The sequence below is a fragment of the Chrysochloris asiatica genome, unplaced genomic scaffold, assembly GCF_000296735.1.
Source record: "Chrysochloris asiatica unplaced genomic scaffold, ChrAsi1.0 scaffold00329, whole genome shotgun sequence".
NCBI lineage: Eukaryota > Metazoa > Chordata > Mammalia > Afrosoricida > Chrysochloridae > Chrysochloris > Chrysochloris asiatica.
Genome location: NW_006408847.1, coordinates 1,571,708 through 1,589,204, shown reverse-complemented (window position 1 = coordinate 1,589,204; position 17,497 = coordinate 1,571,708). Strand labels below are relative to the sequence as shown.

General features: G+C 37.7%; 1 protein-coding gene across 2 annotated transcripts in view; it reads right to left on the bottom strand.

Moving 5' to 3' along the window:
• Positions 1-1,809: 1,809 nt before the first annotated feature.
• ARFIP1 (ADP-ribosylation factor interacting protein 1) overlaps positions 1,810-17,497 on the bottom strand; it is a 169,559-nt gene continuing 153,871 nt past the window's right edge. For both annotated transcript variants that reach the window (XM_006875500.1, XM_006875501.1), the window contains one exon: positions 1,810-3,660. In XM_006875500.1, the coding sequence (XP_006875562.1) occupies positions 3,505-3,660 (156 nt within the window). In that variant the 3' untranslated portion in view covers positions 1,810-3,504. The remainder of the gene's footprint in view (positions 3,661-17,497) is intronic.

The following is a 17,497-nucleotide window of genomic DNA, read 5'->3' as shown; positions in this document are numbered from 1 at the left end:
GCACATGAAATGATTCTGTCGAATAGATGAGTGACAGTGTATTATGTGGCATGTCATTTACAAATAAGCCATGGCTCTAAGAAATAATCCATGACAGACTTGGGTTTCAAAGAGTTTGTGCGAGATGGGTACCAAAACAATTCACTGAAGAGCATAAACGGAAATGTTTGGATGTCTGCAAACAAAATTTGGGCCAATATTTGAGGGAAGTAAACGTTTCTTTAAAAACATCGTTACTGGTGATTAGACATGGTTTCATCACTATGAGCCAGAGAGTAAATGGCAGAGTATGGAGTGGAAACATCGTCAATCGCAGACCAGGAAAAAGTTTAAAAGTCAACTATCAGCTGGAAAATTGATGCTTACAGTTTTCTGGGATTCTCAAGGGTCAGTAAAAAGGTTCAACAATCAACAGTACTTACAGTGAGATGCTCACTGAAGAGCTGAAGTCAAACTTCAGATTAAACGCAGAGGACTGATATCCCAAGGCCTTGTGATCTTGCATGACAATATACGTCCACACTGTTTGAGGTGTTAAATCATCCTCTCTATTGTCCTGATCTTGCTCCATTGGACTTTTACCTGTATGCGCTCCTGAAAGCAGCTCTTCGAGGATGAAGATTCACCTCTGATGAAGAAGTGAAAGCAGTCGTGCATTTATGGCTCACAGTTCAGCCTGATTTTTTAATCAGGGAATACGAAAGCTTGTTGACAGATGGATAAAGTCTATTGAAAAGCAAGGAGATTAAATAGAAAAACAGTGTCTTTGTCTTTTCTAAAATTTGATTAAAGTAAATTCTACAGCCAGAGTATGGATAATTTATGACTCAGCCTCGTACATGGGGGCTTCAAAAACTTTGTGGAAAACAGGAATTAAAAGACAATGAAATTCTTCCACCAACTTTTTGAAGCCCCCTTACATGACAAAGTCTTAAAAGTGTGAATATATTTTGAGGGTCTATTTTTACATTAGGACTATAACCTAATGGAATAACAAAGTAGTTGGAAAGATGTATGCATGCATGTTAATGGGTATTTCAGTACATAGTTTATGATACAAAAGAATTGTTAACGAAAATATCTAACTTCAGGGGATTCACTGAAAAAATGTGGTTCTATACATTACTTCTCAACTCAGGAAGGTATTTGTTATCCTCATGAGGATAGTTGGTCAATTTGCATAAAATTATTTTTGTAAAATATGCATTTTTGTTTCTATACACTTTTGTAAAGACATACACAGAAAAATCTGTAAGGATATAACATAAAATAATTGTGGTAATGTTATCTTGAATGGCGGACAATTTTTTGCGTGTCTGTTTTCTAATTTCTTTGTTTGTTGCTGTTCCATCGAGTTGTTCCAACTCATAGCGACCCTGTATCATTTCTGAGGAATGGCTAGATTGGAACTACCTACCTTGCGGTTTAAACTGACCTTGTAGTCCAGTGCTTTATCCCATAACGTTACACCTAACACAGTGAATGCGCCACTAATTAATAAGGCAATTTATTTATCTCCTTTGTGCTACTAAGAATCACTAACCATATATTTCATTTATGAGGAAAAATCACCAATCTATAAATTTATTTAATTCATTAGGTACTGCAGTTGCTACTGAAATGCATTAACACTGGTCATATTTACCTCCCCAAAGACAGCCCAATTGCAAGGGCAGAATACCTTACTAAGATAAGGGAGAATACACTTTCTGTTTGTTTTTAGAGTTTGAAAAGACAAATCATATATGCCTTCAGAATATCTAAGTAATTGCTTCTTGTTTTAAACTATGAAGAACCAGGGAAAGAAGGTACTGCAGCAAACACTTTTAATAAGAATACAAAATTCACACCAGAGGCACATTCTGGGGAATGTCAATGAACTATTATCACAAGAATAAAATAAGGCTCTCTCCGAGTACAAACATACAGGAGGGAATGATTTAAAATAGGATTATGGTTAACAATCACATTACATTGTATTAAGCACTGAAAACAGGCATATTAATTAAAAAGCCAGCAAAAAGGCATCTGAACATATATAACAAATCTTACAATCCACAAAAATTGTGTATAACGGTAATTTTAAGTAATCCATTTCAACACAAAAGAAATGAACAGGCGAAGCGAGAACTCTCAAAATATTAATTTATGTCTGTGACAAAAATTAATCTTACATTTAGTAAAGATTACATCACTGACAGAACCACACAGTGGACAAGCCAACCACATAACACATAATCAACACTGCTCAGCAACTAAAACAGTACTGGCCTTTTCCCATCTGGTTTCTTCCTGCCACCACCGAACTATTCTCCATTACCTTTTTATTACCAAAATAGTAAAAAACACAACCCATCCCACTTTCCATTCCTCAAAAGGAATTAAGGAAAACTAAAAAAACAAACTCAAAATAAGTTGATTTCACTATGAAATTTAAATGTGGTTTAACGAGTACAAAGAGACCCCAAATTTATACACAGTGTTCCTTTCCAAGGGAAGAACAGACACATCAAACATTATTTGAAAGGGGTTTCTTTATGGGTATGTACAATGGTTGAACAAGAATTACTGTATCTGAGAAGGCACATATCTGTGATTTAAGGCTTAAATGGTATTGTTACATATGGAAGTCAATAAAAGCTGTCTAGGAATTCAATTCTATCAAAATGGAATTTATCCTAAAACTAACTTTCTAAGCTCAGACTTCTAACTCTAGAAACTGTCAAGAATCTCTATTCCTAAGTCCACCTGCCAAAGACTTCTCTTAAGAAGGTTTCATTGTGAATCAAAAGCAATTGTTAACATGACCACCCAACGACTTTGGGCAATGCAGATGCATAAGCTTACAAACCTCACAAAATGACAGTGTGATTCCTGCGTCTTTTAAAAAAGTTTAAACAAACTTACAATGGTACAGATTCATTTTTTAAAAAGGCATTTGTCACAACTCCACATGTCAACTCCACAGGAGAGCGGTTGTCTCTGTGTGGACGCTGCAGAAACACCACATAGTTTTACTCTGCAAAATAGTTTCTTTTTCTCTAAGACAATACACAAAAAATGAATCTCTTTAAGATGTTTAATATACTCATATATAAAATATCAAATGTTTCTATAAATCATGTAAACCTCCCTTTGGAAAAGTTACAAGTGGCCCTCATTTCTGGGACCTAAAACCTTGAATTTTTCTCTTATCAGTGCAAATCTATATTAGATGTCTTCAAGCTACAGAAATAGTCATTAACACTCGCCATACAAAAAGATTTCTCAAAAAGGAAAATTATTGTGTCTGGATTATAGATATTTTGTTTACATTACAGCCACCCATGTTCCCACCCAATTTAACAGTTCAATTGATACAGTATGAAAAGGAAAAAATTAAAGCTGTTTGTGCAAGAATCACTACAAATGGTTGTCATTCCACTCCACTTCCCCCAACTCTGCTTAATTTTTATCAGGTTTGCGTAGGAATATAGCAATGGGCCTTTCCCCCACCATGTGTGATTACTGTTCTTCAAGCCAAGATGGGGCATCCATTCCAGGAGTTTTCAATTTGATATGGAACTGTTTAAGTGTCTGTTCAAGCTGCTTCTGATTCCCAGCAAAGTAAGCGGCAATGGCATTGTGGAAAAGGACCAATTGATTGTGCAATACTTTCACCTGTGGATAAAGCAGAGTTACATGACCAACCATTAACACCAATGGCAGGGAGGGAGGACGTGATTTACTATAGGCCTTAATTAAATGCTGGTTTCTCCTCAAGGAAGGCTGTTTCAATACTGATTAAGCATTTCACACATATCACGTGTACATCGCCTTGCAGGGAGGGTCATTAAGAAAAGAAAAAGAAGTCTAACAACAGATCAGTTTAAGAAACTAAATATATATTCTACTATTTTCAAATATTATTGAGGGCATTAATAAAAACTATTAAATTCTTCCTCAAGCTAAGTATATTCAAAACCCTATGAAATATCAAATAGGGATTGTCAGACATAAATAACTGCTATATAATATATGCTAGATGTTGTTGTTGTTAAGTGCCGTTAAGCCAGTTCCAACCCATAGCAAACCTATATAGGGTTTCCAAGGAGCAACTGGTGACCTTGACCCACTGACCTGTGGTTCAAACAACTTTGCAGTCTAGCGCATTAGCCCACAGTACCACACCAGAAGTCCATATGTTAGATACCAAGTATGAATGAACATCATTGATACTATGTTTTATTTAAAAATGAGTAGGATATCATAAATCAATAGGCATGTTCGAACAGAACAAGAGGATACTGAATAATTTAAAATCAGGAAAGGTATGTGCCAGGGCTATATTCTTTCACCATAGTTATTTAATTTCTATGCTGAGCAGATAATCCAAGGAACTGGATTATATGAAAAAAAAGATGGCTTTAGGATTGTTGGAAGGCTCATTAACAACCTACACTATGCAGATGATACAGCCTTACTTGCTGAAGAAAAGAGGATTTGAAATACTGCTGAGGATCTAAGAGCACACAGCCTTCAGTATAGATTGCATCTCAATGTAAAGACAATAAAAATCCTCACCACTGGACCAATAAACACCATCATGATAAACAGAGAAAAGATTGAAGTTGTCAAAGACTTCAGTTGACTTAGATCTACAATCAACATTCACGGAAGCAGCAGTCAAGAAATCAAACGATGTATTGCATTAGACAAATCTCTTGCACACGACCTCTTTATTAAAAATGTTCAAGAGCAAAGATGTCAGGTTGAGGACTTAGGTATGCCTGACAAATAATGGTATTTTCAATTGCCTCATGTGAAAGTTATACAAGAAATAAGGAAAGTTTTCGAAGAATTAATATTGGAGAAGAATATTGACAGTACTATGGATTGCCAGAAGAAAAACAAATTTGTGTTGTAAGTACAACCAGATTGCTCCTTAGAAGTCAGGATGGCAAGACTTCGTCTCTCATACTTTCAACAACATATCATCACCAGGGACCAGTCCCTGGAGAAGGACATGATGCTTGGTAAAGAGGAAGAGGAAGACCACTCAGCAAGAGGAACTGACACCATGACAGTAGCAATGGACTCAAGTGTAACAACAATTGTGAGGATGGATCAGGATTGGACAATGTTTTGTCCTGTTGTTCATATGGTTGCTATGGGTCGGAACAGACTCAATAGCACCTAACATTTCTTTGCAAAGAATAGGTAGGTGGCAGCAAGTGTTGTCCATAAAATCAATTTAATTTATGTTCATAAGGTTCTCAGTTATTTTCAATTGCTTATGGTGGCGCTGCAAACCATAAGGTCTGGGTTCAAACCACTAGCGTCTCCATGACAGGCAGATGAGGTTGTCTGCTCCTGTACAGAGTTTCAGTCTCGGAAACCCTATGTATGGTTTGGCAGGAAATCCTGGTATGGCACTGTAGGATAAGTATTAGACTGGCAGCCGCTCCTTGGAAACCCTATACAGGCTCACTATGAGTTGATGGCACATAACAACAACAATGTGAGTTGAAATGACAAGTAACGGACTCTGATGGTAACTGAAAGGCTGGCAGTTGAAACCAATCAGCCTGCTGTTCCATAGGAGAAAGATGTGGCAGTCTGCTTCCATACAAATGACAGCCTGTACTATAGACTCACTGACTGTCAGAACTGATGGAAACAGCCAGTGGGTTTAAGGTGCGAAGTGGAGGTATTTTTGTGGGAGAGTCAACAGTAGTTATGTTTTAAATGAAGGGCAGTAGGTAAGTATTCAATGAAGGAGTATTTTTCTTTTTAAGACTTTATGTTATCTGAGACTCTTAAAAACAATATGTACATTTTATAATCAGAAAAAAAGAAATACTTCTGCAAACAAAGAGTAATGTTTTATAAAGAGCACTACAATCCGCAAACAATATTAAACTGTGTAAATATTAGACAGAATTTAAATCTGGTTTCATTTGTGATGTTAATCAGCATTTAACTAAGTTAGATGAAACATCAACACTCCACTGCACCCTCTAACATTTTAAAACATCTGAGTCACTTCACTTGACCGGATAATTAAGTAAGTAGAACTATGACATCACACAGGAACCAACAAAGCTGCTTTCCTGAGAAAGACTCTTTCTGAGTCTGTTTTTATAAAGTGGGGTGGAACGGGACAGCACTATGCGGCATGTGGAGATGAAATGCTATAATAACATATCTATAGGAGGGTGACGTGACTGCTTACAAAGAGGCACAGCTTATTTGTCTCCTAATGTGATACTGGAAGAAGCCATTAGTTGAGAATAAAAGTAGAGAAATTTTAAACTAGAGATTATCATAACCAACCATCTGGGTTGATTTGCTCTGCGTTACATGGTGATTGAGTAGCAGAGTTAGAACTGAAAACCAAGTCTTGTGACTCCTTGCCCAGTACATTCACCTTTGCACAACCATGGCTCCCAACATGGTGAAGCCCAAAGTGCACGAGTGATCCCGAGCGATCTGGTGGAAGCAGAGTTGTATTCTTCAGACTTCAGGGGGATAAGTGTTGTCACTGGTTCCTGGGCACTCTGGAGCCACTGCTCTTAAACATACCTGCCTGCACACAAACTCTTCAGAATAGCAATGTCATCGTCTTGAGCACAGCTCAGAGCTAGCCAACACCTGAGGCAACCATCAGGACCAAACGAATACACTCTGACACTGTCGAATCAAAGACCAAGGCCTGTATCACAGCACTGCCTGAATCCACTTTCAACTTTTTTGGTGAGAAGAGAGAGACAGAAATGTCTTTAATGCTATGATAGCCAAAATTAACTGGAGAAGAAGTAAATATGATCTTTACCAAACACCCAGAAGTACTGACATGCCAGGGAATTAACATCTCCAGTTTTGGGAACAAGTTGGACTAATTCTCTTAACTATTCAAACCTTAGGGCATTGGCACTGCTGATTCGCCCCAAAGTTGTCTAAAACAAAATTAATTTTATTTTTCTTCTTCCTTGTTTGGTTTTGGTTTGGAGAGAGATAAGAACGTTTCCATCAAGCATGCTGTTTAGGAAGACCAGATAGCACGAAACAATGAAAACTAAGAAATGTCTGTACAAACGAAAAGAGGTACATCTTGACATTTAAAGCCTGCAAATCTTTCCAAGTGAAACTTTTGGTGCTGGGTAAAAGGATGAGTCTCCCTCCCCACTGTACCCCTCCTCCCCCAAAGGGAACACTATATGTTAAGTCCTGTACTAGGTATACAGGACTAAATCAGGCATAAACCAAAAGCCACTGCCATCCAATCAATTCCGACTTGGAGAGGGCTTCTGAGCTTGTAAGTTTTTATGGGAGCAGATAGCCTCGTCTTTTTCCCAAGGAGTACCTGGTGGGTTTGAACCACAGACCTAGTGGCTCGTAGTCCAGTGCTTATCCTACAATACCACCATGGCTACTTAAATAAGACATGGGATAGCAGAAAATTCCATTAGCATGATTAATGGGGAATAGTGTAGTGGTTACGAATCGGGCTGCGAACCTTAAGGTTAGCGGTTTGAAACTACCAGCTGTTCTGCAGGAGAAAGATGAGGCTTTCTGCTCCCGTAAAGATTTACAGCCTCGGAAACCCTGTACAGGGTTGCTATGAGTCGGAACCGACTCTGTGGCACATAACAACAACAACAAGAAGAATATACTATGGTAGCATAGCGGTTACGAGTCGGGCTGCGAACCTCAGGGTCAGCAGTTCAAAACTACCAGCTATTCCACGGGAGAAAGATGAGGCTTTCTGCTCCTGTAAAGATTCACAGCCTCGGAAACCCTTTGTGGGGTTGCTATGAGTCAGAACCGAGTTCATGGCACATAACCACCACCACCAATAATATATTGGTTAACTTTTTAAAAAGGGCTTGTGGGGAGAACAGAGTTTCTTTTTTTTTTTTTGAGAAAGGTTGGAAGAGAACATCGGTACAAGGGAACTCTCCTAGCCCTCTGTTTCTCAGGTATGGAGTATATGACAGGATGTGGAGCCTCAGTCTAAAGGCAATTACCAGGGAAACAGCGTAAGTACATAAAGGCAGTGTGGAAGGTGAAGTAGTATTCTAGTGTGGTGGACTGTTACTATAATGCTTCCCAATGAATCAACCCTCTCAATATCCATTCCCTGCACATGCTACAGTGAAAATGGACTTGACAATATAACAAAAATGAAGCCTGACAAGCAAGTGACTCTTGTACTAGTACTGCTGCCACTTTGTGAGGAAGCCCAGTTAGCTTCCTTCCAAATGAAAGTCCCTGGGGAGAGACACCCAGTCATTTCTGCTGTGCCCAACATCCAATAGGGTCTACACAAAGAATCCAAAGAAATAATAAATCATTATTGTTCTAAGACACCAAGTTTTGGGTAAGCAGCGAAAATAAATGGTACAGCTATTCTAAAAAGGTGAAGCATACAGTATACAAGCAATAAAAAATTTTAAAGTCTTTAAGAAATAACAGTGAAAGGAGAGATATTAGAAATGGGAGAACAGCCTTAGGAAGAAAAAAAGGCTAAGCTAGGTAAGAAACAAAGGAACAGAAGAAAGGAGTCTATCTGGGGAGATCAGGAGTGTTGATGGCGGTGATCCATAGGAGAAATTAAGAGAGAAAAAACTAGGGAATAGAGATTCAAACAAGAGAGGCAAAAATTCAACTAATTCTACTGACCAGCCTCAAGTTCTAATTGGAGGTTTGGAGTAAATATACTTGAACCCACTGTACTGAGTGAATTGATTCCAACTCATAGCAACCCTGTGTAGGATTTCTGAGACTGTCAATCTTTATGGGAGCAGACAGCCTTATTTTTTTCCCAAGGAGCGGCTGGTGGCCCAATACCTAACTAACCACCAGAGCTCCTTAAATGTAGTAGAAAATCTTTAAAAGTGTTTTCTTCCAACTTCCCTGAAAATCAAATAACTGCATTAGCTACAACCTGACTCTGGTCACAGGCTCAACCTTTCTAATTTTGTATTTGTTATTTACTCAAGTCATTACTAAAATATCCCCATTATTAAAGTAGTTGCTGTTGAGTTAATTCCAACTCAAGATGATCCCACGTGTGTCAGAGGAGAACCACACACCACAGGATTTTCAATGGCTGATGTTTTTTGAAAGTGCATTCATTGCCAAGTCTTACTTTTGAGGTACCTCTGGGTGAACGCAAACCATTCACTTTTTGGTAAGCAGTCAAGTGTGTTGACCATTTGCACCATCCAGTGGGGCTTCATTCACATTATTAGTAATGTTCCTTTATAGAAATCTTTCCAATCATCCTTGTGACACCATGTACAGGATATCTGAACTTTGTTGGCAAGGTCTTTAGCCATTGATCAAGGATACTACTGCCATACTGAATCTGTAGAACTGTTGTGAGAGTTAAATGGAATGAGACTACCTAGCACACATTCTGGCATGTAACAAGTATTTACTCAATTTCAGTGGAATCTAAATTTACTTATTTCATAGTCAAATCGTTAAACTGTATGGACTTTTCTTAGTAAAATGAAATTTCTTGTGTTTAGAATCTGCTGGTTGGGGATTTCTGAGAAGTAAAAGAATAATTAATGTGAAATGTACCTTAACACAATGTAAAAAGGTATGTGCTATACCTATTATTTATTGCAGGAGTGGATTCCAATGCTTCACAAACATACAGGGCAGAGTAGAACTGCTTCGTAGGCTTTCCAAGGCTATCCATCTTTACGGAAGCAGACGGCCACATCTTCCTCCTATGGAGTGGCGGGGAATTGGAACCACCAACCCTTCAGTTAGCAGTCAAGCTCTTAAACACTGTGCCTGCAGGGGCTCCTTAGTGTGTACTAAGTAAGTATATTTTATAGAATAATAATTACAAAAAAAAAACCAAAAACAAAACTGCAGGGGTATAGTTGGCTAATTGATACTGAATGCCCTGAAGTGCCCTTCAGTCCAAAGGCAGAAAACAATTAGGATGCTGCAGGTGGCTTTCCTCTGTGTGACAGAGCCCACAGGAGAGCCCTGAAGGGTCCCCTCCCAACAACATGGGTCCGTGCTTCTAAAATGAACACATTTTTCAATCACCAGAGACACAATTAATTTCTTTCACGTCATTTCACTGGCTAACACCACTTGAGTTAACAGTATTCCATATAGTTGTTTTACTAATTCATATTGGCATTCTTTCTATAAGTCTAATAAAAAGTTTTTTACTTAAAAACAACAACAACAACAAAACACCACACTCACTGTCATCTAGTTGATTCTGACCCATGACAACTTGTAATAGAAAAGGTTTTCAATGATTATCAGGATAGATAAAATAAAATCACACAGCAGAAACTTAAAATAGGTGCAAAAGACGAGAGATGAAATCGGTCCAAACTGAAATGGGAGGACAAATTTGACATGTTTTCAAAACCTAACATCAGAAACAATTACAGCAATTTAGAAATACACTAAATCATTGTGAACTCCATTACAAAGAACTTTCACAAGGATCTGCCAAACAATGAGCAACCCCAAATCAGATATAAGCAAAACCACTATAGCAACATCTGCTGAGTGACCTAAAACATACCATAAAATACTTTAATTGTTCAAAGACAAAACAAACTCCAACACTGACTTCTAAGGCAGAGACACAAGCTGGAGTTTTAAATAGAAACTGGGAAGAGAGATTTAAGAGCAAGATGGATAGATGATATCAAGTGGATTACAATGAAAATTTTCTCCTGCCTCTACAATATGTACCAGTAGAAGACAAATCTCATTTACAAAGTTACTGCCTGAGAAAACCTAAAGATGAGTATTATTTTGTAGGTATCAAAACCATAAAAAAGGCCCTTTATTTCTAGCAAGGTGAGCTTTTTTAAAAAAATCAAATTTAGATTATGTACTTTCTTATTCGAAGACTTTTGAAGTAATAAAACAAAGAGGATATAATTTCCAGTTAAAATAAAAGTTACTACTTTAACCACACTTATAATTGCCAAGTTCTCAAGAGTAATTATCAGTTGTCCCAACAGCTCTATAAAACATGCGTCTATATTAGATGTACAAAAGCAATGGAAAAAGTAACTTGGCTTATAAATATGAGCAAATGCAAGAACAAAAATCATTCTTAAGTAAGAAGGTCCCAATCTGTACTATTAACTACCATCTTCACCTTTAAATGTTGAAAAATCTAGTTATGTTTTCCCTGTCCACTACTGATCTTTTCCCAGTAAGTAAGAATGAATCAGGAGAGGAACAAGCAGGAAAGGATACCTGTTGGCTTTTATGAAGGTTATGGGAGAGAATTTTATGAGTTCCTAATAACCTTAGAAATGACCATCATGTCAGAGCAACTACCCGTTGAGAAAGAGAAGCACTATCAGAAATACGGGTGTGGGCACTGGGAAAGGGTGAAGAGAAGGAAAGACAAATAAGAACTACAAGTGGGGGTGGAAGGACAGATTTTATTTTTCTGACTCACCGAGATAGGCTTCAACAAATCACTGACAGGAAGACGGTTAAAAAGTGTCTGACTGACATAAGGGAAAAAGGCAGTGCCTTATTCTGGGGGAAAAAGGTAACTGATGAAATATCACAAACTCCAGTAACAATAGGTCACAAAGCTCACGTCATGTCTTATAATTCTTACCCATGGATACAATGAAATTAAAATTGAGAGAAATTGTCACTCAGCAAAAATGTCTACCAGTTTTTGTCCTGTTTGACAGTGTTAGCTCCTTCCCCTTCCCTCTCTTACTGGCTGCCTACATCCGTCTTTCTCTCCCTTCCTTTCCAGAGCTCCAGATTTAGAAGCCAATGTTTTCCAGTGTTATCTTCCTATCTTCTCCCTCTGCTATCTTAAGAATCTTGCCTTGAGCAGCATTATAGCATTGTGCTTAACTAAAAACAAGGCTCTGGAGTCAGATAGATCTGAATTTGGAGCCTGACCTATTTGTGAGACTTTAGGCAAATTAAACAACCTCTTGAAACTTCAGTGTATACATTGGGATATGAACATCTATCTAATGTACAGGTTTTTTATATATGCAAAATAAAATTTTTATTGAGAACTTTTTGCACATACGGATCCCTCAAAGACTATGTCTCTCCACTCAATCATGACTGTAGGAAGGGAATGCTGTACAGATGCCCCCAGGAGCTTACCTCTAGGGAAAAACAATAACAGGCAATAACACTCTTTAATGGGAGGAAGGCCCTGGCCACTCAACTAATACACAGCTTGAGGAGAGAGAAAGTAACTTCCAAGTTGCTGGAGGAGACATTAAGCCCCCCAAATCAAAATTTAAGTGGAATCTGACTCATAGAGATCTTATAGGACAGAGTAGGACTGCCCCATAGTGTTTACATGGGTGCACACTTTATTGGGGCAGATTGCATCATTTTTCTCCCACAGAATAGCTGGTGGGTTTCAACCACCAACTATTCAGCTAGCAGTTAAGTGCTTAATCACTGCATCACCATGGATCATAGAGGAAACATTAAGTAACATAAATTGTTCAATTAACACCTAGTCCAAAAGAGGTTATGAGTCAGGCTGCTAACCTCAAGGTCGGCAGTTCGAGACTATCAGCCGTTCCCTGGGAGAGAGATGAGGCTTTCTGCTCCTGTAAAGATTTACAGCCTCAGAAACTTACTCTACAGGGTTGCTATGAGTCAGAACTGACTCCACGACACATAACCAACCACCACCACCACCACCATCACAGAAGGAATCGGATATTTCCTTTTACCACTTAGGTGAGAGATGTAAAGATTATGTTCAAAAGGAACCTGGATATTGTAATTAACCCAAAAGAAAAGACAATCATGGACTTGAGAACACTGTGTATACTTCCACAAAACCACAAAGAAGTCGATGACTACAGTCTGAGGGGTAGGGCATTCCCAGGAAGTCAGAGGAAGTTATAGTGAGTACAAAGTGGAGGAAATTCCACCAGTACCTTTTTTTTTCATCCATTCTGTAATTTCTCTCACATCTGTATTCCATCCTTTCTTTTCAAATGAATTAGTCCCTGCCTTTTCAGGTACTCATGAAATCCAGAATCAAAAGCCAAACTCACTGCCATTGAGTTGAACCTGGCCTATAATTATGTCCTATAGGCCTGAGTAGAACTACTTCATAGGGTCTCTGAGAGTATAATTTTTATGGGAGTTGTTGTTAAGTGCCATCAAGTCAGTTCTGACCTATAGTGGCCCTGTACAGGGTTTTGGAGGAGCAGCTGGTGAGCTTGAACCTCCAACCTTGCAGTTTAAATGGCTTTGCAGTCTAGTGCATTAACCCATAGTGCCATACAAGCCTTATTATTCAGCAGAAAAGCAAGCAGCTGATGGGTCTGAACTACCGACAATGCGGTTAGCAGCTCAACACTTAACCCACAATGCCACCAGGGCTCCTGAAAGAAGAGGGAAATACATATGCAGATGCTGCAAACTCTGTGGGTTACTAGTTCCATGTTTATATAACAAGAAAGAGAAAGTCCAGGGGTGCAGGGGTGGACTATAAAGTCACTACACAGATCACCAGACCCTGTGCAAATTGGCCTTTGGACAGTGAGCAACAGGAACTCAGTCATATTAATGGCCCATCCACACTCATCTTTTACTTACAAAATACAAAATAGGTATCTTTTAAAAATGCAGCACTGTATTGTACCTTAAAAACATTTTTTTTTTTTTAAGATTAAGAATCCAAGATTTCATACAGCTTGGAAAATTCTGATCCTACGATGCACCTCACAGTCCTGGTATGGTGCCATAGGATAATCACTTGACTGCAAAGTCGGTTTGAACTGTAAAGTTGGTGGTTCAAACTCACCAGCTGCTCTTTACAAACCCTATCGAAGGTTGCTAGGAGTCGGAACCAACTCAACAACACTCAACTGTAAAAACAACAACTTTTAACAATTGTTTAAATACTTGATGGAAAAGTTTTGTCAATATTTGTTATAAAACCATTATTATTTTTAAAAATCCAAAAGCAGTAAAACTACATTCTGGATTTAGAGAACAGAACATTTAAGAAAAGTTTATAAATCTATTAAACATGTTGTTGTTGGTAGGCATCAAGGAGTCAGTTCTGACTCATAATGAGCCGAGGGACAACACAACCAGATACTGCCCAGTCCGGGCCTTCCTCGCAACTGTTGCTATGTTTGCATTACTGCAGACACTGCCAATCCATCTTCTTGAGGGTCTTCCTCTTTTTCACTGAATCTCCTCCACTTTACCAAGCACTATATGTCCAGGGACTAATGCCTCCTGATCACATGCCCAAAGTCTGTGAGACAAAGTTTCACCATCCTTGTGTCTAAGAAATATTCCAAGATAGACCTGTTTATTCTTTTGGTAGTCTACGGTACTTTCAATATTCTTCATCAACACCGTAATTCAAATGCATTGATTCTTCTACAATCTTCTTTATTCATTACTCAATTTTCATATGCATATGAAGCAACTGTGTTGGGTCAGGGGCACTTTAGTCCTCAAAGTGACATCTTTGTTCTTGAACACCTTAAACATGTCTTTTGCAGTAGATCTGCCTAATGCAATATGGTGTTTGATTTTTTGATTGCTGCTTTCACGAGCATGGGTTATGGATCCAAGTAAAATAAAATCTATGACAACTTCAATATTTTCACCATTTATCATGATGTTATCTACTTGGTTCAGTTGTGAGGATTAAAACATATGACTCAGGTTTTCTTAAAAAAAGAAAACTTCTTTCTTATCCTTCTTTACTTGCATGGTCCTGATCAAGTCTTATTATCACCTTGGCCTAGCAGGTACTTCCAACTGACACTAACATTTTTTCTTTGTCAAATTCTATACTTCCGTCTCATATTTAACATTTTATAAATAACAACAATCTATTAACCGTCTTATGTAACTTATTTTACTAAATGTCCTCTACTATATATAAGGTACTTGGTTGGCACAGAGTTGCTACTCAGCCGATTCCGACTCTTGGTGATCCGTGTGTGTCAGAGTATAACTTTGCTCCATATGGTTTTCAATGGCTGATTTTTCAGAAGCAGGCTATCAAGCCTCACTTCCCAAGTGCCTCTGGGTGGACTCACAATTTCAAACCTTTAGATCACAACTGAGTTTACTCAGTTTACTAAATGTCCTCTATTAGATTGTAAGCTGTGTGCTGGCAGAGATTTTGTCATAATAGCTTTGTGCAATATTTCCTTAGGCTTAGGCAAAACATCAAGCTCAAATATAAGCACTTTAAAATTTTCACTGAATTAAAAAAAGAGAGAAAAGCATCTTTTGGATATTTAAAGAAATGAATACCAAGAGAAACTCAGAATGTTATTAGGTGTAACAGGAATAAAGAGGAAACCCAGTTACCATAAACTGTTTTAATCTAAGAAAGCACAGTATAGATGAGTCATGGAAGGAATATTCTTGTATGGTCAACATGAAAGTGCTGAGTGGTTACTAAGTAAAATGACTTCAAAGAAAGGTTAAAAAGAACACTGCAGTGTCAAATTCTTAAATATTGCTAGATTTTACTCAGAAATATTAATTAAAAGCTTTACTTTTAAACAAGTACAAAGATAACATAGCTATTTATTAAGAACTGAAAAAGCACAGTAATGTCACAGTCATAACCACCACCAAAACCAAAGCAAAATATTAGTTTAATATCTATTCAAAACTCACATCACAAAATCTGGCAAACTGACTGGAGGATACCCAAGTAAAATGTGAATTTGAAGAGAATATAGGTATCAACCAGAACAGATATATTGCAGCAATAATAGTTTAAAAGTCCATGTTTATAAGCAAATTGTTTTCTCACTAACTTCTGCCTTACAATGAGAGGTATAATCTCATTCAGAATAAAAGCAGCAATCTTTTCCCATCCCTCAAACATAAACACCAGAAAAAAAAAAAGAATCTCCAACCCTATCCTTCAAATAAGTTGGTAGTTTCTGACCAGAAAGGATCAAAAAACAATTACCTTATAACTGAAAAAAAAAAAAAAAGAAGTCAAAACTGAAAAGACGGCAATTCACAATTATAAAGCTATTCTTCCTGGAAGGCGACAGAATTTTGTGTAGAAAATACTTATGGAAATCGTAGCACAACTAATTGATTAGCCAGGTGTGCCCTCCCTAACACTCCCTCATAGGCTCTCATCCTTAGTCACCCATTGACAAATGCAAATGAGTCCAGTTAATTTTGGAAAGGCATGGATTGGATGGCTCTAACTTCAAAATTAACCCATAGTTCAGAATTCCTTTTGGCTGTATGAAGTATATGAAGCTATTTAATTTGTCTCATTTCTAAAGAAAGGAGTCAATGAAAATCACAGGCACATTTTCCTTCTCCATTCAATAAGCGCTGGACTTCAAACCACAAGATCTGTAGTTCAAGCCTGCCAGCTGCTGCATGGTTGAACAATGAGGCTTTCTGATTCTGTGAAGATGCGAAGCCTCAGAAACCCTATATAGGGTCCTATGTGTCGGAACCACTTGATGGCATTTAACAATAACAATGTAGGTTTAGAAAATTCTTAGAGGGGCAGTGAAGTCACACTAGTAGCAACAGCAAACAAAGATATACATTAAAATGTGTTCTTAACATAAAAGATATGAGGGTAAGTAAAAAAGCATTGCTACAAAAACCACAGAAATCTTTATTAAATAAAAATATCAAAATAGGAAGTTATTATTTCTCAGCATATATCTAGTTTTATATATTTCTGAAGGTGGTAACCTTCTTTTTGGTATCCTCAAAAGACTCAAATCATATTCCCTTTTTTATGCTCTTGAGCTTGGGGAGCAAAATGAAGTCTGACGTGGGTAAGACCAGGCTGTAGAGTGAATGGGGTAAGCTTTTCCAAGGAAATCTTCATAGGACAGCCCTTGCTTTGTTGGGATGGAATAAAATTATTCAACATAAATTTCCTGGTCTTTTTCTTACCAATGAAGTTTTCTCTTTTCTGAAAATTTTTTCATAACAAAGCCTGTGATCGTCATGCATTCTCCAAGAAAATCTATCAAGATTACTGTTTGGTAATTCCCCAAAAAAGTTGCCATAATATTCTGAGCTGACCTTTTGGCCTTGAATTTTAACTGACTGAGTGGATTCTCTTGGAAACCACTGTTTTGATTAGGCAATTTTTGAAGGCACTCTAACCATACTAAGTGGATTATAGAGACATGTTTAAACACATTGTTTTTGGAATAAACTCATATATGTATGTGCTGGGACCCTAGTAACAGTATTTTCCTACTTGCCCTCATATGCTGAACACTACACTACCATACCTGCCTCGAGAATTAGTTTTTTAGAAGATAACTATGGTTTATGATTAAAGACCAGTATGATCTAATGCATTTGTTTTTAAAATAGTATGCCTTATATTTTTCTAAAGCGAGTCTCGACCAGATTTTTTATTTCCCAACCAGGCCCAAACATAGTCAGAACTCATAGTTCCTCTTAGCTTAAAATCAAATGTATTGTGAGAGAACAGAAAAACAGTTAACTTGCTAAG